This window comes from Buteo buteo, chromosome 21 (assembly GCF_964188355.1).
Source record: "Buteo buteo chromosome 21, bButBut1.hap1.1, whole genome shotgun sequence".
Lineage (NCBI taxonomy): Eukaryota > Metazoa > Chordata > Aves > Accipitriformes > Accipitridae > Buteo > Buteo buteo.
The window spans coordinates 15,473,876-15,493,153 of NC_134191.1; the positions used below are offsets into that span (position 1 = coordinate 15,473,876).

The following is a 19,278-nucleotide window of genomic DNA, read 5'->3' on the forward strand; positions in this document are numbered from 1 at the left end:
GTTTCAAAGAAAAAAGTTCCCAGAAGGATTTTACGTTGATGAAATGAGTGCCAAGAGTGTTTTTACTGCAGCTAGCGACTGCTTGGTGAAAGTAATCTACAGTGCAAGTTGCGGGACAAGAATCACGATATAAAGGTCTTTTTCAGTAACATTTTCTAAGCCTTTTATGTGCTGTGGCCACACCCTTTTTAGTAATGCTTTATTTATCAGATGATTCAACCATTTTCAGTGGGTCTGGTTATGAAATCAGATACTAACAATGTGAGTGGGACATGCATCAGAGGAGTTGTTTGGTGTGTCACAAGCCAGTTTTTTTTCCTCACAAGTGCACAACTGGGGATATAAAGGCCATAAGCAAGTGTTATTATCCTCATTTTACATGGGAAATGGATAGGAACTAGATAGGAACTAGATCCACTTCAGAACAGAGAGGAGGCTGGTGTCAGCTGAAGACAGAATGCAGGGATTCATGTCTTAGTCTTGTGCCATAATGGTGCTTCTTTCAACATTCTGTAACCAGTCAGTGTGTTTGGTTAGAGGTAGTAGTATTGCAGCTTTTGCCGTTTCGCAATAACCTGCATGATGGAACAATCAACAGGGCACTGTTTTATGCCTCAAAGTTCTGTGGCACTGCTGCAACAAGTTACCTACTGATGGAGCATGGTGGGAAACAAGAGGGCGGCACAGCAAGAACCGCAAGAGAAGGAAGAGGCAGATTTGGGGCAGATGTTAAGCAATGTGGTTTATTTCCTCTACAACATCCCAGAGAGACCTCTGAAGTGTGAGTTACCTTAGGGCAGCCTTTTGACGGACTCTGCAGGGGCCTGTTTCAGCCCCATAGCACTCCTTGGTCCTATTTCTCCTCTGGAAGTGCATTGCTTGATGTGAACTTGGTTTGCAAGAATGACTCCTTTATAATTTTGCTGAACATCAGGAGTGATTTCATTGCTGCCAGTTACATCATACTTACTTCAGAATAATTAAAAGTGAGAATAGAATTAGACCTCCTTGTCTTTAGCAACATCTAATATAGGGGATGTACCCATAAAAGTCATTAGTCATCAACAGAAAGGAAACTGTCTACTCTTTGTTGTAGCTTTTGCAAACGTGCCAGGGTGTGATTTAGGTGTTAGGAAGGAAACCACCATCTCTTTCCAGAATAGTTGGACAATGCTCAGCTACTGAGGGTGGAGTGAAAATAATAGTTACAGTGAATCAGCAAAGCAGGGCAGGATTCTTATTTCTAAACTTTACCCTCTTTGCTTAGACTCCCTTCAGACCTGAGAAATACAGGTACATTTATTTCAATATTCCTGCTCTTCCCTTTCAATTGGCTTGTTAAATGGTTTTTTTTAAGTATAACTGTCAAACATCACTGTATTTTAAGATAATGTTTTGGACTGAAGTAATAATACATGTAACGCATTCTGTATTTTGCATACTAAAGCAAATTTCATGCTCATTAAGATTTAAAAATGCTGAACAAGCAACAGTTGCAAGTTGTGTTATATATTATCATCTTAAAAACCAGAAATTACAAATTAGTAATTACTAAAAAAGTGTTAAATCTCCCTGGACAACATTTTTAGTTGATGTGGTTGAGCGGATTCCAGTATGTTACAGAATTTACATCAACTAATCCTTCATTCCCTGTGTAAGTTAAGTGGAAATTTTGAGGACACATAAAATAGACTAAAAGTTAAAGGTCTCTAAACAGAGCATCTCTTCCCTTTTCTGGATAATGAATACCAAATTAAGCTTTAAAACAGGGGTCTGAAACTCACTTTTCCTTCACAGGTGTGGTAAGTCCTGAATAAAAATTGGACAGGCATTTGCTGCCTATTGCAGCTCTGCTTTTGTAATAGGTACCACTTCGGCACTACCAGAGCAGGGGGCGGGACGTCTGTTTTCTAGTTTTCTTGGCAGCAGCCATGATGAAGGCTCAACATTTCAAGACTCCATGAGAAATAATCAGACCTGAGCAGCCTCAAAGATTTCTCCATTCTGCTAATTGTATCGATACTACTGGGAGCCCAGGTTTTGCCCATAACATAGTGTTGATTAAAACATAAATTCCTGTGTAGCTAACTGTAGGGCTAGAAGAGGGCCAGGTCCCCATATACCTGTCTGATTTCTGTGAACTGCTGCTTTAGGAGCAGATAAAAAGTAGTTGTAAAACCACTATGGCATCTTGATTGCTATTCTTCCGTCAATTCCAGTTGAATTTTCCCTAGCTTAAAAAGAATATTTCATCTTAACCAGTTTGTTTAAATGTGACTTTGATTCCGGAGTGTTTTCATACTGTGTGGAGTTCAGAGATTATTATAGTATCTGAAACTGAAGAAATTAAATAGAATTTAAGACATTTACTTAAAAAGAAATAAGGTCTGATGTCCATATGTCTGTACTGCATTTCTAGCCTCAGGGATTTGAAAGAAATGAAAGATTAAATCTCACTGCAAGATGTTAGGTTTGCAATGGAAAGCCTAACCATAGTTGAGAAACACAACTAATTATTCTATTTTAAAATATTTCTGGTGTCTAGGCTACACGATGTGATGAGCTACTTTTCATCTTTTATTATTGTTTTTCCATTGGCTTTTTTATATTGGCAATACTACCACTGAAAAAGACCTACCACCTACACTTCATTTGAATTTGCGTTTGTGTTAAGTGGTGTTCTTCTTATACTAAACTGGTGCCTAAAGACTTTGGTCACAGAAAATAAGTTTATCTTTACCAAGCAAATGCATACCAGAAAGATAGTCCCTCATCTAAAGAGCTCATAATGTACTTGCTTCCATCTTTGTAGCCCGATTTTTTTTTTTTTTTTCCTGATCAATAGGGCTTCCTAGTGTATTTCCATACTTTTCTGCAAAACAGACGTGCCTGTTACCAGCTGGAGATCATTTGTCACTACTTTCCCCAGGTTGTTGACCTAATGGGACCTACTCCTGGTCCCTTGCTGTTAATCTCGTTTGAGAGTGTGGTGCCGTTTGCCTTTTTTCGGTCGGTCTTCTTCCTCAGCTGTTTTGATCACCAACGCGGCGGTGGGGCGGCACAAGCCGCGCAAAGCCCGCGGCGGGGGTCTTCGGTGCCCCTTCCCACCTCCGGGGAGGAGGCAGGGGCCGGTCGGGCCACCGCTGCGGAGGCAGCTGCCCCGGAGCCGAGCGGCGGCACCTCGCCGAGGTGGGTACTTCAGAAGGGACCCCCGAGGAGGGGAGCGGGGAAAGGGGGCGCCGGGCGGGGTGGGTGGGCGGAGGCGGGCGGCAGGCGGGGCGCGGAGCCGCGGGGCGGGCCTCGGCCGGCGGAGAGGGGCGGGCTCCGGCTGCGGGGGGCCGGCTTCGGCTGCGGGGGGCCGGCACGCACCAACACCGCGCCTCCTCCCTCCGCCTCCCCTGACAGCCGCCGGGCCGGCTCTGGACCCCCCCGCCGCGTCCCGCCCGCTAACGGCTCCCGCTGCCCAGCCCCCGCCGCCCTTTCTAGCCCCCGCTGACGGGTCCTCGCCGGGGCGGCAGCTCTGCCAGCCGCATGCCGGGAGCCGAGGAGGAGCAGGAGGGTGCAAGGTAAGGTGCTGTCGCTTGCGTCGGGGCTCTGCTCGGGGCCGGGAAGGGAGGCGGCTGCCTGTCAGAGCTGGAGGGGCTCGGCTCCCCCCCCCCCCCGCGGCAACCTGGAGGCGGCCAGGCTTGGCGGGCACGGAGAGAGGCGGCCGTGACGGGGCTGCCCACAAAGGTCGCATTGTGCCTCCGGGGGGACCCGCCGCCCCTTGCGGACTCCACACGGAGTGGTCGCGGGGGTGCCCCGGCGGTTCGGGAAAGGGCTCCCGCCAGCTCCTGGTGGGTGGGGGCGCACCCTCCTCCTCCTCTTCCATCTCCTCACGCCATCGCCGCCCTCCTCGCCCCGCTCTGGCGGTGCCCCGGGGAGGGGGAGGCACGGCGTTCCCCACCGTCGTAGCTTTGCGCCGCCGAGGTCGGTCTAACGGGAGGCGGAGGGAGGCGGGCGGGAGGGACCGGCCGCCTCAGCGCCCCCCGCGCTCCGCTCGTGCCCGGCAGCCCTGTGAGGGGCCCTGAGGCGGCGGGGGCGGGGGGCGCCGCCGGCGAGGCGACGGTTGGAGGCGGCGGGCGCTTGACCCGCTTCCTCTGAGGGCTCAACAGCCCTTCTGGTTTTGCTCGCTTATTTTCTAAAGGACTTTTAATACTTATTTAGGGACGAACCTCACACGAGTGCCAGTTTAGAAGGAGGACCCCGCGAAGGAAGGGCCGAAGTCCCAGGTGCCTGTTGCCTCCTTTGAACACCGCAGTTGTTATTACAAATAAGTTGCTCCCCCAGCTGCTTGTTTGGCTTGGCGAGTAAGAGAGCGGCTCCGCCGGCCTCCGGTTTTCAGCCCTTCCCTCCGCTCGACACAGCCTCCACCTTGGGGGAGGAGGTGGTGGAGATTTGTAGGCGAAAGGAAAGTGGAAAAAACAAACACTGAGCGTAATTACTTACACTTGCGAAGTCGGTTACAGCAGACTGAATAGGCTGTAAAAGAGAGAAAATGCTAATTAGCATGGCACGGATCATTGCCTGAATTATTTAAATAGTTAATGCTGGTGAAGGCCCGTGTAGGTGAAAACACGGTAAGGTTATTCGGGGCTGGCGCCGGGGTCGTGTTGCAGTGCCAGTGTTTTGCCAGTTATCTTAGTAATGTGGTTGGCAGTGACCAGAGTTTGTGATTGACGGAGGAACCACTTACATTAATGCAAGAAATCCAATTTTGGTACTTGATATCTTTTTATATATATATATATATAGTTTTTAAATCTTGTGAATCTATAAACGTTCATGTATATCTTTTCTGTGTGTGCATACATATATTAATATAATTTATAGTTAAATGTTATCCTTTAGTACTTTGTGTGCTACGTTTTCATAGTGAAAGGACAGAGCAAATTCCTTCATCCTCAAACATTTGTCATAGAATTAATTTGGTTAATTATCCAATTCTGTAGCATCTACAGAGGTCTGCTGAGTGCAACACAGCTGTTGCACATCTGTTATCACAGATAACGGACGCTCTTATCTGTACAGAATCTGAATTTAGAATAGAAGCCATGGGATTTGGAAACAAATGGGATTAAAATATTTATTACAGAATAACAGGTTTTGCAAAATGTAGGTAGGGGAGTATGTGGAATGGAGCTGCCCCAGTGTACATGAAATAAGGGAATGCACAGGAATATCTTTGGCTTGTCATTTAGTAGATTTAGCCCTTTTATTTGGAATTTTTATACATGATTTGCTACCTGTTCTCAGTAAATATTTATCACCTAGTTCTAGTGACCCCCCCCACATTGTTTTGAACAGAAATCCCATTTAATTTTCCATGAGAATTGTGCGTATCAGTTAGCAATGTGACAAGGCCTTGTGACCCATGAAGACACTGTAACATTCAGTATCATTCGCTGCACATTTTCTCAGACCTCCGCTCTGTTTTGAATAGTGCACTTCTTCTCGGGACTGCTTTTGTGTAGCAGTTGTTCTGGCATGAGCCCAAGTTGTGGGAGTGCTATGTGTGCATGATTTGGAGGTGTATTATGTGGAGTTGCTTCCAGCAAGTGGCCGGTGAGACCACATGTCCTTAAACAAAAATCTGTTTTGTTTTGCTGTTCATGAATTGAAGGGGGTGATACCTGATTCTGCTCTGGAGTTTGTATGTAATGTCTTAATATCGACTCAGGAGCTAGTTTTCCCATGTTAAATCTTTTGCTTTAAGTGCTAAAGAAAATTAACCTGACCTCTTAAGTTCTGTTTATGGTAGCATTTTATTTTTCAGTATTTTAGGTTTTTGAACAATCTCTTTTGATGAAACATAATTTTTCGGGGTGTTTTTGTGAAAGCACCTGCCCACTGCTACAAATGCTGTAATAAATGCATTTAGAATCTTTTTTGGAGTGCTTTGTGTGTGTGTATTATATTGCAGACATTGTATACTTGGTTAAGTGTGATGTGCATTTTGAAAAGTAATTTGTTAGAGTTGCCATTTTCTTCCTGTGTAATATGTAGGGAAACTGGCAAATGATAATGTTTAGTGGAAGACTAAAAGACTTGGGGTGCTATAAATCATACTATTGATTTATTTTGTTTAACGTAGTCTCTTAATGTTTAATTTAATCAGTCCCTTCCTGTTATTTGTTTATTAAATCTTGGGGACATAAGCATTGCAAGGTCACATAGGATTTACAGATAAATTCTAGTACTTATAGATAAATAGGTAAATCTAGTACTTTCTAATCTGTGACTTTGAAAGAGCCTGAGCATAGCAGCACTACATTGGAATAAAAGGTGGAAACAGGTGAAAATACTTGAACTTGCTGGACAAAGAAGAGTCTTGAAATGTTCATGTTTGCATCTATACTTATTGGCTGGAAAAAAATGTTATGTCTATGTACCTAATATTTTCTAGGTCCTATAAAAGTCCCTTTGATTTTTTTACCAAATTGTGCCTCTCAACTTGTGAGAGTGTGTTGCAGATTTCAATTGTCCGAGTCATGTGAAATCTGGAATAAACAAATGGCTATGGTCTTGCACAAGTCTCTTAAGAGCATGTAGAACTACTGTAGTGTAGTAGGTAAATAACTGAAAAATAAAGGACTCAGTAAATGCACTCCAGTAATCTGTGATTAGCAAACATCTCCTGCTTTGCTTTTGACTATAATAGCTGCAAAGTAACTGTTCTGAAGTAAATAATTATACAGCATGTAACTTGTGGCCTCCATCCCCAAATGTAACATAGAGGATTTAAAACCAAACAAAAAATGTTTTCCCATCTAGTGTCAACCAGGGTTGAACATGAAGTGATATGCTGTCAATTATGGAAATGTAAACAATGATTAACTTGCAGGTGCTCGACACTGTACAGAATCCAGCTGAAGTGGTTAGCATGCTAATGGATCAGGCTGTTAATATCTAAACACAAGGGCATATGTACATGCATATTTATTTACTTCTTCCTAATCACATGCCTGATGAGTAGTCTAAGGATTTCAAACCTGAGTAAGTGTGCTGCCATAGGTATATGAGTTACTTCAAAGTAATATGTGTCTGAAACAGACCGCTGCTGAAGGTGGTACTTGAAGGCATGGCCAGTAGGGAAATCCAGTAATCCCCTCCCAAAAAATTGTTTCAATGGAACAAGAAGTAGGAGCTTTACATTCTTTACAATAAAAGAGTGGGTTTTTTGCTTTTCATGTTAAATCATTGTATATACAAACAGAAATGGTAACATTATGTGACTGGAAAGGTGCTCTGTACTGCTACTGATTTTTTTTCCTCTCTCTATAGGATTAATTACCTTGACAGTCATGCAGTTCCCCTCATAACTTTGCAGGTGTAATCAATGTGTGGTACAACTTGTATTCAAAAAGGTTTACTGGCTTTTATGCCACTGAAGCTTGCATAAACTTGGAAAGTTGGCAGGAGTTATCTGGACTTGAGTGGTTTCTGTAGAGCAAGAACAGCTGCTCTGTTGGTATCATTTCTCAAACATTTTAGTTGTTAAATAGAAGTACAGCTTTCATTAGTTTATTTTAAACACTTCAGCGTTTTTTCCAAAATAAATTTTTTGGATTATAGGAGAAGAGCATGTCCATTATGCTGTCAGTACTGTATCAGGAATCCTACTGATTTTGTTTTAAATATTACAGTGTGTCTAGCTAGTGTTCCCTCATAAGGTTCTGTCTGTACCATCACCTTTGTCTTGAAGACAACAACCAGCTATTTGGACAGCACATGTTTTGGGGTTGGCTGACTGCTTCTGTTTGTATATGGCCTTAACTGATGCATCCAGATAGCTGGTGGTTGGGAGAGGTTAGAAGCATGTATGAATTGCAGTACACTGCTTAAAGCCACCACGTTTGTATTGACACAGGCTATTGTATTGACACAGGCTATGATGAGTGTATCCCAAGCATGGTATCCCTCTGTAGATAGTGAGGTTCTTATGTGAGTATCAGCCTTAAAATACTTTGCCTACAGAAACAGATGCTGTCAGAATTAGCATTTGTTGATGCTCCACAGATAAGTAATTAGTATCCTAGAAAAAATTCTCTCAACCAGGTCAATTACTGTGTGGAGGGGTGATCTTGCAAACTTTTCCATGTAGGTTTGTGTTCTGACTGTGCTTAGTCTTTACAGCTTTTCAGCTGCAATTGCTGAAAAGAAGATAATTTTAGGACAATACACCTTTTTGTCTGCCATTCAAATCTATTAAATAACCAAGAAAAATAAATGCAAACCAACTAGACGAACTTCAGTGACTTATTAAACTGTGCAGCAATCCTGAATGAAATAATCATGGTTATTAAGGTAGTAGGCTGAAAGGATCATAATTTTAATGTTAAGGAGGAAATGTGATGCCCTTCCAGGCAGATAAAATTTTGAACCTGCTACAGTTCCCTGGCAGTGATGATTCTGATAAAGGGGAAATGGGTTGTGTTTGTCTCAACTGTGGTGGTATTTCTCTTGGGTTTCATTTATTCTTAATGTATTTTTGTTGAGGATAAACCCCTTTGTCATGAGGGAGGCAGGAATGTATTGAAAGGAAGAGAAGAATATGAAAAAATGTGGCAGTGGTTACATTAATTTTACGCTGGGCATGCATGCTGCATCTCTTTTTTTTTTCTTTTTTTCTGAGTCTGTCATTAGCATGAAAAAGACTTAAGTGCTAGTTTCAGAAAATTCCTCTTTTTTGCTTAATAAGTTGTCCCTTAAATTGGTTTAGCTTTGTATAGCCCTTCTAATATTCTTTACAGAAATAGCATAGTTATTTCTGGAAATAGTTTTCCCCTAGATAAAATCTAGATTAAAAAAAATCATGGGATCTTTGTGTTTGTCATTGTTACAACTTTTGAGTAACAACTTTGTGCTTGCTTTCAAATTCAGAAGTTTGAGGAGGATAGAGTTAAATTAATCTCAGAAATTGCTAGCTGTATGAGTCACTAAATTGAGAACATAAATACTCATAATCTTTGGAAAGAACCTCTCAACATTGTTTTGCTGCATAATGTCAGCTGCAAAACACAATACAGTATGTTTAGCTTAAAAGTAGTTGTATTTGCATTTGAAATCATAGTTTATGAAAAAGTTTTTGCCCCTTTTTGCTTGTCAAACTGACTGAAGTCTAACACTGAGTCTGTAGTAGGAGCTAGATTATTACTGTTGTGTTTTGTTTGCTTGTTTGTTGAAAAGAAATAAAAACTTGGAAAGGGGGAAAAGGGTAGAGAAAAGGCTATAGTGCTGAAGAATTCTCATTGCATGCTGATAGAATGGGTAGGTTGCTTTGTTTACTGTGTGGTGCTGAAGCCAGATACTTGAAATAGAAACATCTGGATCTTTTAGTCCAGAGAGAAACAGATTTGTCTGAGAATGACGTATGTAATTATAACATCAGTGACAAAAAATTCCTTGATATCTATTTACATTGAACAGAATATAGTACTTAGTGTTCTTTGTATTCTGCTTAAACAATATATTTAATTTTTTGTGTGCACCTTCTGTATTTTAAACCTTCTGTTTAAAATGTTCTGTTCAAGTCTTTGCTAGTGTTTCACAATGTTAGATTTTTTTTCCCCGATCAGATAAGAGAGATTTAGTTGTGTGTCAGTATTACTAAGACACAGAGTACTGAAACACTAGGTTACTTTTTTTTTAAATTGATATGGCAATCAACTGCCATCCCTCTATTCCCCTCTACACTGCTAAAGTTTGAGTTGAAACCACGAAAAGACTCAAAGCTCCTGATAACTTTGCAGATTGGACAGTGTTGATGAGTCCTTGCGCTTCTATTCTTTATCGCAGTCATATACAGTATTATATAATATGCTGATACTCAGACTAAACCAGCAGTCTGAATTCTTTCATAACTCATTTCTCACAGCAATAACCAGCTCAGGAAAATCTGTGTTTGTATTTTGGGAATAAAACATGTCCATGTACCTGTTTGTGGTTTCCACGATGCTGATGTCTTACTATATAAACATATTTAAACAGTTCAGAAAGATGTCTGAGTTGTAACCACATCCTCTCTTTGATGCTGGTAAACTTCTCCATGCGCTTTCATGAAGGTGATGCAAGATGAATTGTAATGTAATTGGTTGTCTTCCTTTTCTTTTGGTAATTTTTTAGGGAAAAGAGCCAAGTCTTGGTAAACTAAAGGCCTAGTCCTATTGAGAACAGTGTCTCATAAAAGGCTGTATTTCTCCAGCATGGAACAGTATTCCATGTCAGTGCTCTGGCCTGGTACGAACTTGTATTTATTTATTTAACTGTTGTCTTTTACCTTTTAATCTACTTTGTGCTGACATTAAATATAACATTCATGCTATTTCAAAAATAAACATTGTCTTTTATATATGACTGGATAGGCTGTCTATAGCAAGTGTATGTGTATGGGAGAGGGAGCCAAACGATATTTGCTATGAGACAGAATCATTACATTATTTTAAAGCTTCTTCTCTATCATCTTGGAGAGTTCTGATGGAATCACCAAATATGGAGTAAGAAGTTACGTGCAGTGCCTGTGGTTCTCTGAACTACTTCCTTCAGATATCTTGATATATACACTTGTGTAAAGTACCTATATAAAACTTACCTCTGCTTCTTAAGAGGACAGAAGGTAACTATTTTTAATGAGATGCCTCAAGGACAGGAATGAAAACCCTTTCAAAATTATGTATTTTAAAAGGTCTTCCAAAACCTCATTCTTGAGTGCATCAGGTGCATTTTTAAAGACTTCAGGAGGGTAAGTAATGGTATGCCATATGGGTTCACTGAGGTCAGAACTTACTTGAAATAACCATAGTGTGTGTGAAACAAAGTTTATGGTATGCTAGGCTTGGACTGAAGTGATTATGCAATGTGAAATTTCTCAGCACTGCCTGCTACTTGGAGTTGCAGTCAGGAGAAATATTCTTCAAGAGCTTCTTGAGTTTTCACTCTGATTTTACTGAAGTATGCTTTAGTGGTATAAAGAGGTTTGGCAGCTGCAGTATCTGAAAACCTCAGAAAAACAATTTGGATAAAAGATTGGTTTTGGTATTTGTTGTATGCAGTTAAACTTTAAAACAAACTTCATTATTTAAATCTGCTGTTCAACAAGCTATTTGCCCAAGACCGTTGCTGGTTAGGAGCTGAGTGCTATCAGATTTGAGATACTATGGGCTTGCTAGCTTTGTGTGTGGAAATGTGACTTTTCAGAAAACAATACAGAAGTAAATATGTTTGTTCACTAGAAATTACAGACTTTTGTGCAGCTAGTAAGGAAATCGGCTCTTTAATTTTAAAGGTGTTACAATCATGCTTGCTAATTAGTAATCTAGTGTTCAGGTTTTGTGAGCAAAAAGACTTATGGAGAGAATGACGGTGTATAATGCTCCTGATTTTTTTTTCTTTGCAATAGATGCACATTACTATAGCAATGGTACTGCCTTCTTTTTCATTAGAAGAAATAATAGTTTCTGCATTAAAGCTTTTTTTGCAGTTCTCTTTATCAACAAAATATAACAAGATATTTCAACAATGCAAAGCATTATGGTGAAGGTAGGAGCTGTGGGAACATGTTTTTTCAGAAGATATTGGTTATTTTTACTTCAAATGTAGTGAACAGCTGTTGAATGATACGTTGTTTTTTAACTACTGCTACTGTGAATATCTTACTTGTCTAGAGGTACCAAATAGGGAGTGGAGGCCAAGGCAAAAAAGATTTTTAGCCTGAGGATCAAAGTGTATCTACACTTTGTAACACAAGGGGCGGGGGGTGGTGGTGGTGAGAGGGGGAACCAGAGAAAGAAAATGGGCTTTGTGTAGGGAGTCATGATCAGCTAATACTTTCCCTATTCTGCTACATGTAAACCATAGGCTGGTTTGAGCCCATGGGGTGTTGTGGCTTCAACACTTTTCTTGAAGCTTCTCATTCTTGCAGTTCAAATGATCCTATAATGCTGTGCTGTGCAATACTAGATCATTCCCCCCCCCCCCCCCTTTATTTTTGTCTATTTAAGGGCAATTACAGAACTTCCAGAATTAAAGCTAAATATAAATGAATAAAATACACTTAAACATTACACGCTGTTCAGTTCTTGAGCTGGTGGCTCACCACTACTAGGCTTTTCTCTGCCATTATGGGGTGTAAGAATCTACACTAAGGCATATGGAATGATAATGCATCAGATATCGAAGTTAATTATTTTAATGGAAGCATAAAAATTAATTTCTCTTAAGTTTTCTTTTAAGAGGATTTTGGGGTGCTCGCTTCCTTCTGGGTACTCTAGTATCAAACAATCTATACTCAGTTGTAGAAGACTAAGTATGCTAAATTTCTGATGTCTCTTCAAAACCAGCAAGGATGTTTCTTCAATGCTGTTCCCTCAATAAGATAGTGACAGTAGTGTTAAACATAGCTGCTATAAATAAAGTCTTTGACATTGTTTTCCTATGTTTTTGTTCTCGAATTGGCTTTTACCCACTTCTTCCTATTACAACACAGCACGATATCTAGGAGAACACCTAATTTAAGTGCATGTTCCTTATCTGGAACACTCAAGGTTCAGTGTACAAACAGAGGATGAGGGACAGAATACGTCTGAAGCAGTCTCTTAATATTCATTCACTTGCCTTGGCATCTGGCTTTAAGTTGTTAAGAGGGAAGATGATAGATTTATTTTCCTCCATCAAGTTTCATCATGTATAGTGCCTATGCCATAAAGTTCAAGTCCAAACAAGAGTTGGATGGTGATATGGAAAGAGGCACCTGTGAATAGCATATTTTTTCTGAACATTGTTCCTTTGCTTCTTGAATCGCATTTAATTTTCTAAGATATTATTACTGGAGGCTGATTTCTGGGGATAGTGGTAGTATTCTGGTTAAATAAATCCTAAACCAGTATATTCCAAACAAAATTTTACTTTGCCAGTTTTACCTTTATTTTTTTGTGGTTCACTTTGAATATAAACAATATTTTTGGAGAGCATAAGCCTTACAATAACTTAGCTTTTCTTTCCACAACAGAACAATTCAGTTTCATTTTAGACCTACTGAAGCAGTTCATGTTCACTAGAAAGACTTTCACAAAATATTCTTAATGCTTGAAAAAAGGTGTCCCCTTCTACATCTTAAAATAGAAAAGGTTTTATTTTTAAAAGTTATTTATTCTGAAGAAAGAGTCTAAGAGCAGTCTGTGGCACAAAAACGAGTTGGGATAGAATCTACAGGCTCAGAATTTTTTATTGAAATGACTTTCAAGTAAGAGAAGTAGTGGTAATATTTGGTATCCATGGCTGTGGAAAGTGTAGATGGATACCAATTTTCCATTTGTCATTTAGAAACTAAAAAACTTATGATATTTTGACAAGGCCATAAAACTTGTCAGTGATGTGGGGATCAGCTGTATAATTATTTCTTGCTCCTGGTAAAGAATGAACTACGACCTGTGTAGACCTGTTGTCAGGAATAGGATGACAAAAGAGCATCCCTGATGATTTTCCAGAAGCTTGTCTGACTCATTGCTGTCTGACCTCTGAAGTGTGGATGAGAATTGCTGCTGGGTGGCAAAACTGAATAGACGCTTGGTCTCAAAATTTTAACAATCTCCTCCATCTCAAAAGATGAGAAAGAGGAGTATGATTTGAAAGAAACTGGCTGATACAGACAAAAAGTTGTTTAAGATGCTAGGAGTTTATGCTACAGCAGACAGGGATTACATGATGGGTATTGCTGGAGCATTGTTCATTCTTCGGCGTGGGTGTAAAGTTAGAGGGATGCTTTGCACTGCTTGCTCCTATCTGGAGGAAGTGTGCTCTTGGCTGCTGCAGTGCAGAGGACAGGAGAGGGCTGGGCAGGCATGGTCGTTTTCCTGCCCCCTTTTGTCAGTGGTAGCTGAGGAAGGATGCTTGTCCCCCATTGTATCAGCTGGCTGTTACGCTTCTCTCCTCCACATGTCCAAGTGAAGAGTGCATTTGTTTAGTTAGTGGGTGACTTGGCAGATCTCTCATATTATTGGAAACGTAGCAGTGGAGGTTGCGAGAGCATGGCTGTGTGTCTTGAAAGAATATGACTCCTGGTATCCAAAAAGCCTGCTGTCTTATCCAGCGTATAGATATCTTTCTGAAGATGTGGTGGATGAGACCTTGCTATCAGAATGAATAGATGCTGATCTCTTGATGCCCTCCTTTTATGTTATAGAAAACACCAGAAGTGGATTTTTGTAAGATCCTGAGGTTGTTGAGGGGAAGGAGTACAGTGTGTTACTGACATTTTCAGATATTAGACTGGGAATGTGAGGGAGTTGAGAAGTTTGACAAGATGTATTCCTCTCTGTATTACTTTACGTAGTTTTCTTTGCTGAACATGTGAGAACATAATTTGGGTTTATGCCATATTTCATTTATTTTTTGTTAGATATATGTCAACCTTTATCATCAATTGTTCACAGAAAAGTTTGTAATGCAGTAACTTTTATCACTTCTTCTGTCCTCTGCTTTTACTCTAGTTTCAGTGTGGAAGTCTCAATGCAGAGATCTGTATGGAGTGTTTGCTTAGATATTTCCAACAGTGGGGAGGGGAGTGCTGAAAACACTTTTTTTTTAGTCATACATTGAACACTTGTACTACTCTACTACTAGTTCACAAGTGAACAGTAGAAGTTGTATTTTTTTTTTTTTTTTTCCTGGAATGGCAACCTTGTGGTTTTGTAATTTGAATCTTTCAGCTTCCAGCTTTGAGAATTAATGGACTGCTTAACCTTCCCTTGAACCTTTGATCTTACTTGTACTAGTGACTGTAAGAGGAGGTAAAACTCTTACTGGCATAACTTGCATGATCATTGAAGCATCTGGGCTTTCCCAATGTAGGGTAGAAATTCATTACCAAAAGAAAAGTTTTAGTTTGCCCTGTCAGGAAATTGCTTCCTGAAAGAGAGGAACTTTGCAGAAGATCTTTTGAGTATGGACTCTTGCATTGTTGCTTCAAAACATATTTAGGAACAACTCCTCTCTTCCTGTGCTATTATAGACTAGAAGCAAGTAATAATTTAACTTTCAACACCTGCTGCTGAGCCACTTCTAGAATTACTAGTTTTTTGGGTGAGTTTGGTGGTTTTGTTTGTTTGTTGTTGTTGGTTTGGTTGTGGTGGTGGTTTGTTGGTGTGTTTTTCTTTTTTTTTTACACTTTTGATTTTATTTTTTTTTTTATTATTTTTTGAAGTGATCCAACTTCAGAATCAGGAGTAAATTTGAGGTCAGGCACAGATCCAAAAAGAGGTGATCTGGGTAACAGTCTCTGTTCCTGCCCTCACAGAGGTGAGGCTTTTGTTCTCCCTTTCAGAATAGTTTTCTGGATCTTGAAAACAAGATTTCAAAAAATAAATTTGCTCAGAAACAGACTGTGCAGAATTTTTATCCCCTTCTGTTATGAGGGGTGTAAAAAAACCCACAAAATTAAGGACCTGTTTTTCTAAGACCATTCTGTTTTCTCTGGAATGGCAATGCTGCATGCTCTTCACAGCAAAGGGCAGGCAAAAAAAGTCCAGTCAGCACCAAATTTTGGTTGCTGATTTTGGGACTTCTGTCAGATAAACATTCTTGCTAGGGCTGTTTATCTACTCCTGCATGGAGAGAATTTTGATACAAAGATTGGTGTTCTCTTCAAAGTACTCGTTTTGTGAAAATTGGCCTAATCTGCCTGCCATTGATGGGACACATGCATTGTACTCAACTTTTCATGCTGTCCATGACTGTCATATCAAGATTTTGACACAGGTTTCACACAGGTTAAACCAGCTTTGTAATGGTTCTTTATACCTGCTTGCAAAAAGCAAGGAATTATTATCTTGACAAGCACAGTCTATTTTCTGGTTATGTTCTAGTAGATATTAATTAGCGTACAGTTGAACCTGTTCTCCGTTAATCAATTAGGTCTTTGTGCTGATCAAAATAGAAACCAGGTGTCAAATCAAGTCAAGTAAGATGACTTTGATGGCTAAAAATATTTTTTTCCCTCTCTCTTAAAAGAAAGGGGTAAAAAAACCTATAGGTGTAAGAAGTTCCATGTTAACATTGTGGATCCTGTTACCAAAAAATAAACTTGCCTTACATAGAGACTTCATTTGTTCTTACCATGCAAGTCATTTATGTGATGCACCTTTGGCCATATAGACCTTTTGGAAGTTTAACTTCAGAATTGCAATGGCAATAGCCAGCACTTGGAATATGTCTGTGCTGTTTTTGAGAGTGACTTCAGCCATGAATGAATTGTTATTTTCTGCAAATCAGCAAAGTATGATCTTAAGTTATTAACTTATGGATCTTAAGTTATTAAATATGCTAAAAAGCTTCTGTAAATCTTTACATATGAGAAATAGAAATTTTCTCCCCAATGTTGTGTGGATCATTCCATGGCAACACTAGCTGTGACTGCTGGTCTGAATTAACATAACTGACACTATGCATAGCCCTGGATACAGACTTGCTGACATCAACTCTTTTGGCATGTATTCAGAAAAGTAAACAAAAGACAATCAGTGTTGAGTTTGGCATAACTAGCAAGTCCACGAAACTGCCAAATCCTTCTCAATGTATTCATCCAATTAATCCCATTGATTTAGGACATTTACTTAAGTGAGCAAAACATACTGTATTTGGTCTTAAAAGTTCTTATCTGAAAGTTTTGGTTTTCAGGTGAATTAGTAAACACATTCTTCACTTATGTTACATTTTTCATGTTTTTTAATGTTGTTCCTTTGTAGAAAAAAAATGAATTCTGACAGCTCAGCACTTACCATGAGTAGCCCTGCTGTAATAAATCAATGTGCCAGAGGAGGAATGGAAGAAGATAAAGTTTGGTAAGCTTTACTTCTACTTTTCTAAGAGGTCAGTAGACAGCAGTATTGGGAGATGTAGTTTTAAAATTAAGTAAAAGAATTACTTGCTATAAATGTTTGCATTAATTTTGCATTTTTTTAACAACAGAGAAGGAAAAAGGGAAATAATTTCTTATTTTGGTTTTGAATTTTTAGCAGATGACCATGGAACAGGGTGTCATGGGGGATGGGCAAGGGAAAAACTCCTGTTGACTTCAGCAGTGCACCAGTTGTACTCATGGAATCTTTCACATATGGCAAATGTCTTAATCTCCCAGTGCTGTTTCTATGCTTGTACGATGCTATTACTAGTACCCTTCAGTACTGTGCAGGCTTGTGGTATCCTGAAATTCACACCCTTGGAGACATTACGAAGTCAAATAGTTTCTACTTTTTATTAAAAAAAAAAAAATAAATTGCACTGGAGAAAAAAAATACTACACAGTTCAATGGTAGGTGTGGACAAATGCTTACACTTTAGGACTTTTTTTTTTGTGAAAACTGCCACTGACTGTGCAATTTTTAGCACCTCCTTTGGTGTTTTCATGAAGGGAGCAGGGTATTGAGAAAGCATTGAGACTATTTCAGCTGTGTTAATGAGAGCCTTTTATTGAGAGCCTGTTGATTTTTACTTGCTGTTGTTCACTGGGGTTTAGCTAGTGTTTTGTTACATTATTTATCATGTAGAAAACAACCAAATAAACTCATGACAGGAAGCATGGCACTCATATGGACAAAAAGTGAACTTACATTGTTTTTTGTAGTCTGAGAAATACTCTTGAAAAGGTAAAGAATTAAATATTAGTAAATGAATGTTATACTTCCTGCTGGATGCATGTCAGGAAATCAGGTAGACTTTTTATGTGGGATTAAATTAACAGCATCATAATAACTGGAAAGTAGTTTCTTTTTAAATGACTCCCACTGTTCTACTATTCCTGGAATATCCTCAAAGCTAGAAACAAAAATCTTTGGATGAAAGGGCTGGATGAGGAAGACTTGTGAGCTTCCCTTCAGACTCCCAAATCTAATGAGGGGTGGGGAATTGTCACATACTATTCCTTTGTTTGATATTTTTACTGTTTTTTATGCTGCTTGTGGTATTGAGCAATATAATTTCATTTTTTGCATGGCATTTCTTTGTAATGCTTCATGGCAATTTTTGGTAATGTTGACTAAAATAGTGAGAGAGTACAATTTATGTTATCAAGTATTAGACTATCGTGAATAAATGGTATGTTGTTACAAATGTGTAATTGACCTTGGGGGTAGTGGTGGAAAATATAAGAATTTACTTGTCTACTAGTCTTTGATTTGCTTTTGGTCATGTCTGTCCCACTCTCCCTGACCCCCACAAATTCTTGTCTATTTTTTTTTGTGTACACTAATCTACAATTTCTTTGACATACATTCAGTCATACTGGCTAATATTTTTAATCACTGCCTTCCTGCAGTTCTTCATTAAATTAGGTTAGAGCAGAGATAGTTCTCCAGGAATTAAATACATCTTTTTATTTAATATCCTAGGATGCTTAGGGGTTCTAATTAGGAGATAAAATAGATTCATTTTTTCAGACATTGTAAAATTACCTTGGTATTTGAGGTTAAATAAATATCCACAATTCTAAATGCTCATCTGCAGGAGCAGACATGCTCTCAAAGTCCCTCTGTTGTTGCTAAGCCAAGTTATTCAGTGTGTCACTGAGATGCAGAGAATTGTTTCACATTGTAGGATTAGTTTAATGCAATTTACATGGCACTTGGAAATAAAGATTTCTATAACCTCTAGAGTATTCACACTGACTGTATACTCACCACTGTATAAATGGATGTGTATGCTTGATAAATATTTTCAATCAGTAAGATAAATATGAAATGAAAATTTTAAATTAGAATATAACCTTGTAGACTTTGTTGGCTATGAGTAAGTATGTGACAGCTTATGAGAGTGCTAATTGTGGCAGTAGAAACTTGGACTGAATTGTCTTGACATTGAAGTGTTTATTATTGAAAGATAAATTGATGAACACTTCAGTGGATAAGGTTATATTGAGATTTAACTCTTCTGTGGGCAGAGAATAATATATGCTGTCATAGGTTTTGATATCCTTTTATATTTAAGTACCATGTATTAGGTTATAGAAGTGGTATAAAGAGCCAGGTTATCTCTTAGTGTAAATTGTGGGGCCTGTGCTGAATTACAAGGAGCTAAAAATATTTAACCCAACTTTAGCTGTGCTTCATATATTCTTAAATGTGTTTGAACCTGTATATCAACCAAGAATATCACTTTTGTTAGCTTCTTATTTTGTAAACCACAATCTTGTTTGTTAAAAAGGGCATCGTGTTTGCAATTTGTGGAATTTCAGTTGGGTTTTTGACGTGA

At 39.3% G+C, this 19,278-nt stretch overlaps 1 protein-coding gene across 3 annotated transcripts in view; it reads left to right on the top strand.

The window, feature by feature from the left end:
• The first annotated feature begins 3,415 nt into the window (after nt 1-3,415).
• Nucleotides 3,416-19,278, top strand: part of ARHGEF3 (Rho guanine nucleotide exchange factor 3) — a 138,555-nt gene continuing 122,692 nt past the window's right edge. Inside the window, exons 1-3 of one of the 3 annotated variants that reach the window (XM_075052704.1) lie at nt 3,542-3,566; nt 4,207-4,271; nt 16,779-16,874. In XM_075052704.1, the coding sequence (XP_074908805.1) occupies nt 16,786-16,874 (89 nt within the window). In that variant the 5' untranslated portion in view covers nt 3,542-3,566; nt 4,207-4,271; nt 16,779-16,785. Of the gene's footprint in view, nt 3,567-3,791; nt 3,837-4,206; nt 4,272-16,778; nt 16,875-19,278 lie in introns of those variants that run through there. The other 2 variants (XM_075052702.1, XM_075052703.1) reach the window with 2 other exon arrangements.